The following is a 7,769-nucleotide window of genomic DNA, read 5'->3' as shown; positions in this document are numbered from 1 at the left end:
GTTGCTTACAGATGCTCTGAAGTGTACTCTCAATAATGACGTGATGACCAGCTGGATTGTGGTCGCTCAGCGCAGAAAGCTTATCCTCACACTACGATTAATCATGTTATTTTTTGGGGGGTGGGGGGAGGGAGGTTAGGGATGTTAGACAGAGAGGTGGAATTCAGGATACATCTGAACTCAGCTTCATACAGATGAACTGTCCCTTCTATCACTTAAAATTGCACAGAAGTGATTATAGAGTAGAACTGCTACATCATATACATCACTTTATATAAAGATGGACGACGCGTCTCCACTTCCTCACACTATCCAGGAATGAAGCCAAAATATACCGGATACGAACGCTGCCCTCTTGGAGCCAGAGGGGATGGAGCGGCAGCAGCGAGGTCCTGTCAATGCACGCGCTCGACCAATCACAGAGTCAGTTTCAGTTGTCAGTCATGACGTTTCACCTCAAATTTACAGCATCAAATAACTTGAACATACATTGGTGAGATAAGAACTACCTAAAATGACCCATGTCCCAATGTCCCATTCACTAACATGGAGGAGGCCTGATGTATGACCTATACTCCAGCCAGCCACCAGGTGGAACACTGAGACACTTTGGCTTCACTTTTGGGCAGCTGTCATGTCGTGCATGGTTATATACAGTCTATTCGCTACATATGTGCTTTATATCTGTGGGCTCATAGCTGGTATTTGTAGCCCCAAAGTAAAAGTGATATCTATTCTTTGTTATTTACTGATATACCACTAGCCTACAAAATGTTTCTGTTTTGACAATAAAAAAGCAACAATTCTGACTAAATAGCTGCCTCGAGGACTTTTAGGTTATGTCAGTCTTCATCACAGTCGTCCATTCTCAATTAGCTTAGCAACCGTTCAAAGTGCTGACATTCATGTTCCCTAGAGGACAAATCCATATGACCTTCAGGATCTATTAAGTGAAACATTGATTGATTGCCATTAAATCTGCTTGACACATTCAAGTTCCATGTTCCCTAAGGATTCAATTTAATTGCAGTGATTCTGTCTCATCTAAAGGGCCATCATCAGGTTGTCAAATAGACAAATTTAAAACTAAATATCTGCATAATTTTCCCTTTGGCCTCAGGTGTTTGTCCTTGGAGCTAACTCGCAAGTGTCCACATGCTAACATGCTAATTCAAATTTAGTGAACACAATAAACATGTACAGGCTTAAATTCTATGATCCTTGATCGTGTTTCCTCTTTTATTCATCTCTCTTTCTGTTCTTTTTCTTTTCTCACTCTGTTTTTGTCCCAACAATCTGCTTTTCTTTTTTATTTGTCAAGATCATATAACACCGACTTATTGATTTGTAATCCTGAACACAGAGACCTGAACTCTTTCTCCGTCTCTGTCTTAAGTCAAGGAGGAGGAAATATTTTGACAAATCATGACGGAGAAAAGAGATGTAAATCAGTTTTTGTACAGTTTACATTCCTGGCACGAGAGAAAGGAGATAAAGATGAAGATTAGTATGTGCATTAAGCCTATAATGTCCCTTTAGTTATTTATAGAAACTTATAAAGATTCTGCTCTGCCAATGTAGTGATGGTCTTGAGACTAGAATGAGCTGCCTGGAACTATTTTATTTCACACAACACTGCCCTACAGTGGTGAACTTAGTCACAATTCAACCGAAGGACGCTGTTAAAACACCACATTCAACAGTTTTCTCTTAATTTCTACAGTAATGTTAATGTTATTCCAGCAGGTCTGATAGAGCTTTTTCTTACATGTTCTTGTTTTCATTTTTGTATGTTAAAGAAATTAAAATCCTAACTCATAAGCAGTAAAAACTAGAAAAAGTGAGTTCGTTTTTTTTTCTTTTGGTCACATGCTCACATCTATGTCCTCTACCTGTAGCTGCTCTCTTGAAATTATAAAATATCAACTCAGGAACAAAAAGGAAGTGTGTGTTTGTGTGTGTGTGTGTGTGTTTTTCACATGGGTTAGTATGTGATGCAGTACTATTACAAACAAATGATGGACATATGTAATAGAAACTCTCCTTTATTATAAAAAAAAATGCTCATCAACAGGGCCAGCCCTCTACAAGAGAAAAAGGTTCTAAAATTATATTACATAAATAAACTCTAATACTCTTATTATAACAAGTTTGCATACAATAAAAAAATTATATTAAAAAAGTATTTTAAATATGGAACAAAATAACATTTTAAAACATTCACTCAGAACAGTTACAGCCATAATTCACTTCACAAAGCCATTTTCTTTGCACATTAATATTAATTGTGAGTCCCACAAAGCTGCAGCCACTTTTTCCTTCATAGACACTTGCAACACCCAACAGGGAACTTCCTGCCACAGCTTCATTTTGTGGGATACATTTTTCCCTCCATATATTTGTAGAGGCCCGTTTTTGCTGCGATCCACTTGTTGTACCTGGTGACCTGCGTGTAAACACCGGGTTTGTTTTTCACTGCACAGTTATCACCCCAGCTTACCACCCCGAACAGAAACATGCGGCCCGACGCCTCACACACCAACGGACCACCGGAGTCCCCCTGTGAGGAGAGGACAAGACAGGTAAGTACGAATCAAGTCAAAGTTCATTCATATAGCACATTTTAAAACAACCACCATTTACCAAAGTGGTGAATAGGCGTAAAACAAACAAAAAAAGGAAATAAGACTTAAGCAATGATTTAAACATTTGTTGGGTCTGTGCAGTTATAATATGAAGAGGCAAACTGTTCCAGAGACTAGAGGGAGCTACTGCAAAGGCCTGGCCGACAGGAACGACTGTAGGCCAGGCAATACCTCTAACTTTTTTGATCAAGATCTTCTTGGTATTTCATATTTTTCACATAGGCAGAGTATAGTATGGTCTGAAACTAAAATGACACAATGAAATAAGATGTTTGAAATTACAATAATGAAATATTTCTTAATGATTATTAATGACCTCAAGTTAAGAAAGAATGTCGACATGAAAAAACTTCAACGCTGAAAATATGTGCAAAGAGTGAAATGTGTGTTGATCTTCAATGTACACAAATGTATAGAGTTAGTGATAAATGGTGGTAATACGGTGACATGAAATAACACGAGGGAGGAAACACCTTTGAAGAAGAGGAAGAAATACTATACTATAATAATATAATAGTTTAATGCTGCCAAAGGTCACTGAGCTTCAAACACATTGCAAATCTGCATATGAGCTTTTACACTATGTTCTCTATGCACTTATCTTTTGTCTCTAGGTTTGAACATTCTTTACATATTCATTAAAGTGTGTTTTTCACTCACGCTGCAGGCGTCAGTGCTCCAGTCAGGGCTCCCAGCGCAGATCATATTCTTGGTGATGCGGTCTCCATAGTACAATTCACTTTTACAGTCAGTCTGGGAGAGCAGGTTCACCTCGGCCTGTTTCAGTATCTTTGAGAACTGCCATGCACCTGCAGACGACCACAGTGTGAGACGTAAGAAACACTGAAACAGCACAGAGAACAGTCATGAGTCTGAAGAAGAGAGGTCATTTACTGTGGTTCTCCTTTCCATATCCTGCGATGCTGCATTTTACTCCTGCAGGAAGCTGAGTGTGAGAAGGAGGAACACACACTGTCCGCGCAGACGCTGACCTCACAGCACATCCTCCACTTCTGCTTTTGATCTTGAGCAGTGCTGGGAGATAAAGACAAGCACATCTTTGAGCTCCCTGCACACATAGAACCCACACTGCTCTTTCTTTTTCATACCCTCAATGATATCTGTGCTCACCAATGTCATTGTCAAAGCTGGACTTGTTATATTTTTGGTGGACGATGAGTTTTTCCACAGTGAAGCTCTGCTCCCTGACAGGATCTGTGTCATTGGTGGCCGACTTCCCCAGAAACACAGACAGATCTCTGAGTTTGGTCCCCTCGCTGAACAATAACACAAACAGATTACATACCCATGTGAGTCACATTGCCATTGTAGTACGGAAATTACAGTGGAGGAAATGATAGTGTGCTCCATTTTCTGTGTGTGTGTTTTTCTCACCCATTTTCGAAGCAGTGAGCAGCTGTGAGAACCCAGCAAGGTGCAATAAGGGAGCCGCCACAGACAAACGTGCGGCGCTTAAGAAAGATAGCAGCCACCCATGGGTGCGACTCTATGGGTGTGAAGGAACCACCCACAATTTTGTGCATCCTCCGCTCGGACCTCTCACCACATGTCCTCTCTGCGTGGGGGGGGGGGGGGGGGGGGGGGGGACGAGTCAGTGAAGGCTGACGATCACAATATGCCACAGAGAAAAGGATGAGAAATGTGTTCAACCTACCTGAATCAACAGCTGGTGGAGGTTTTATTGTTGGCTTGGAACCTGTGCAGGGGTAGATAATAAATATAATCAGAAAAAAAAAACTAACATACAATATTTCAATGATTTTCTCATGTGTCCGTCTTACATCTGGGAATGTTGCAGACTTCTTTCACAGTCCTCCCTCCTCTTCGGACATGGCACCATGGCATCAAGCCCTTGTCAGGATTCCTAGTGTTTAAGATAAATAAAATAGAAAACATTTCAGTGAAATAAAAATCCAAAGAACATGTACATAATATACATCTTACACTACAGATGGAATATTATTTGAGGAGGACGAACTTGAGTAAAGTGAAGTGGCACAGGATGATTGCATGAGGATAAGAATTGTATTTAGCATTATCCATGAGATATTGAAATAGATGTATATGCATATATAGACTGTTATAAGTTTATAGGCAGGTATGGTATACAATATAAAATATGGGTATACTCTATAGTATACCAGTATGCTACATAAGGATGTTTGTATGCTTCTTTGTATATAGGTATAAAATAATAAAAGTGAAAAAATTCACAATAGTATACAATGTGATATAAATGTAAAAATGGTATGTAACTATATGTATGTGTATATAAAAAAATTCACAATAACAGTATGCATATGGCATTTGTATGTTATTGTGTTCTGCACTCAAAAAGTTTTTTTTATTAATATTAGTGTAAGTAATGGTGAGTAGTTGTGATATGGAAAACAGTGCAACATCAGAGGAGTAATATTAAACATGTGACACCTCTCCAGCCTGGTGACTTATGAAGTATTCTGTACCTGCAGTAGTTATGTGAGCCCAGTCCCTCCACAGCTCCCATCAGAGCATCTTCAAACCTCCTCCAGTTGAGACACCTGTGGCCAAATGCTGACTTGGAAACATGTCCCCTGTAACTGCTCCCGTCTCCAGACTGACACATCTCTGTAGATCACAAGACAAAGAGAGAGATCAGTGAACACATCTGGTGGCAAATAAATGAATATTAAGTGTCGCCCGGAGAGTTGGTTTTACCTCCATGCGTCTCTTTATGTCTTAGAGACCATCCTCTTGAAAAAGCCTGAGAGGAACACACATAAACTCAGTCACGCATTTTAAATGAAACCATCTGAATCTTGGGAATATTTATCAAGTTACTTCCTCATATTGTTACTTACCATGTTAACACTGAATGCTGCATGGACAGCAAGGATGATGAACAGGTTCATATTTAGTGCTGGTTTCACTTCTGCTTACTGGGGATATTTCTGTGTGAGAAAAGTCTGTGAGACAATGAAACATAACAACATTGGACGATGAGATTTGAAGCCGCTCCTTATATGGAGTTTATCATCATGGGTACAGGACACACAGGACAGAAACAAGTATGACGGTGGACGAGATGTGTGGTCGTGTTGTCTGGGTTCCAATGTGCCTGTCCTCAGTTCACACAATGTGATATCTCTGTTGATTGTGTATGTGCATTTAATGCAGAGGGAAACGTGTTTTAATGTGAGAGGAGCAGATAGAGCGCGCTCACTGTGTGCACTGTGTGCTGTAAACACAATCCTTATCTATGCAGTGAGAGCAATATCAACTTATACTAGTAGATTACTGCAAAGCACATTCACATTAGTTTAGCAAGTTCAAACATTGAATTTCTAGATATAATCAAGTATTAACGTGATTATAACAAGATAAAATGGCTTTATGCTTAAAAATGTACTATTTAATGCACAATTTCTGTCAATAAACATTTATAAATACATCATTCTTTTTAAAAAGTAAACCAAACTTTCATAGTCTGGGAAGCTTTGTTCTACCTTCTGTTCAAATGTGCAGTCCTGATGAATCTCTGGGTTGCAGCTGAAGCGTCCTCTCTGTCTCCTCTCACTTGCACCTGACTTGTGGAAGCACTCACTCTCCTGCTGTTGCACTGCTGATCCTCCTCTCATTTAAGAACACACAGGCTACACATGGGAGGGGTTTACGTGGAAGATAACATCACCACCTCTCTGAAACAAAGCATTTGTCACATCCTGTGACACATCCACGCTGCCCCCTTCCTCCCTCCCTTTGACCACAATAATACAGAAGAAAAATATATGATGTGTGATGAAGCTGTCGGTGCGGAAGAGAAAATGTTGAGACATTTTACAACATTATTTTACCTGAATAAAACTTCATTTGTGAACATGGTATATTCACCATAAACAAAAGACCACAAAATCATTAAAAAACCTGCATCAATAACTTGAAAACTGTAATAGTAAATATACAAGTGCGGATATTATTCTATAACACAGTCACAATACTGTATGTAATTTAATGTACTGTACATATATACAACTGTAGTTTGTGGGAGTGAATGATCCCTTGATTTCCTCCATGGAAGCTGTGTAATTAGAACATGATGTTAAATATATATTATGTGTTTGCTTGGAACCGTGATTCAGATCTGTCATTTTGCTGCAAACGGATTCCCATGAAATTTGGGTGAAGGATGTGGTACAGGTCAGGAAATAACTAATTAAATTGACATGCGGATCTGGACCACAGAGCTCATCCAAGAATTACATCATAGGTAATAATTTATGGATTTTCATGAAGAAATCTGGCATTTTTAAGGAACTGATATCTATGAGCAACTATTAATAATATTAGGTTATGCTCTTTTGCATATCTTTCCTCTTATTTTATGTATTACTGTGTGATTTCATACTTCTTCTACTACTACCACTGCTACTGTTACTACTACTACTACTAATAATAATAATAATAATAAGATATACATTTTAAAATGATGGATACTGTATTACATAATGCAATCACTCTTCTTTACAAGACCAAACATTACATCAATACTGACAAATACAGCCTCTTGAGTCATCTGCGTGCAGATTGTTGCATCACTGATTAACTGAAACCACTGAAAAGTTCCTTTCCAGGCAAGTTAAAAAGTCTTTTCCAGACATGAAACCATGGAGCAAGGCTTTGTGAACCGGAGGTTTTTGAGGGATGTAAATATGTCCTGCGTGTATAATGCCGAAAAGAATGATGTCTTGTATTGTACAAGTCTATACTTTAAGTCCCACGCAGGTGTTTTACCAAATGAAGAAGTACGTATTACATAGAAATGACTGAATCCAGGAAAACCCAGGATTCTTGTGGTTGAAGCATGTGCTAACTAGAGTGTTTGATTTTGTAATTTTGTCTGGAGTTGTTTGTCTGGAGTTGTTTGTCAGCAGTTTAGTTGAGACACCATAGTCTCTGTCTATGTAAAGTTCTACAGGTTCACAACTTACCTCTTTGAGCTCCTGATGTCTTTTCAAATTCCTCCAGGGTGAGAGGAAATGATGATATTGTATCTTGGAGCTCACAGTTAGAGAGGGCCTATTTCACAAGCCTTTAATTTATTGCTTTCTGTTTTATGCAGCAAAA

At 38.9% G+C, this 7,769-nt stretch overlaps 1 protein-coding gene across 1 annotated transcript; it reads right to left on the bottom strand.

Annotated features, from left to right (window-relative positions):
* Positions 1–2,025: 2,025 nt before the first annotated feature.
* On the bottom strand, positions 2,026–6,268 carry plaua (plasminogen activator, urokinase a). Its single transcript, XM_034609631.1, has 11 exons — positions 6,152–6,268; positions 5,507–5,611; positions 5,364–5,409; positions 5,132–5,273; positions 4,448–4,530; positions 4,321–4,362; positions 4,041–4,221; positions 3,777–3,922; positions 3,540–3,680; positions 3,306–3,454; positions 2,026–2,560 (listed from the first exon to the last, which is right to left on the bottom strand). Exons 2-11 carry the CDS (start codon positions 5,555–5,557, stop codon positions 2,366–2,368), a joined length of 1,176 nt encoding a protein of 391 aa, XP_034465522.1. The 5' UTR covers positions 5,558–5,611; positions 6,152–6,268; the 3' UTR covers positions 2,026–2,365.
* Between the last annotated feature and the right edge of the window lie 1,501 nt (positions 6,269–7,769).

Source organism: Hippoglossus hippoglossus, chromosome 15 (assembly GCF_009819705.1).
Source record: "Hippoglossus hippoglossus isolate fHipHip1 chromosome 15, fHipHip1.pri, whole genome shotgun sequence".
NCBI lineage: Eukaryota > Metazoa > Chordata > Actinopteri > Pleuronectiformes > Pleuronectidae > Hippoglossus > Hippoglossus hippoglossus.
Note: the sequence above shows the minus strand (reverse complement) of the source record. Positions and strands in the feature narration are given on the sequence as shown.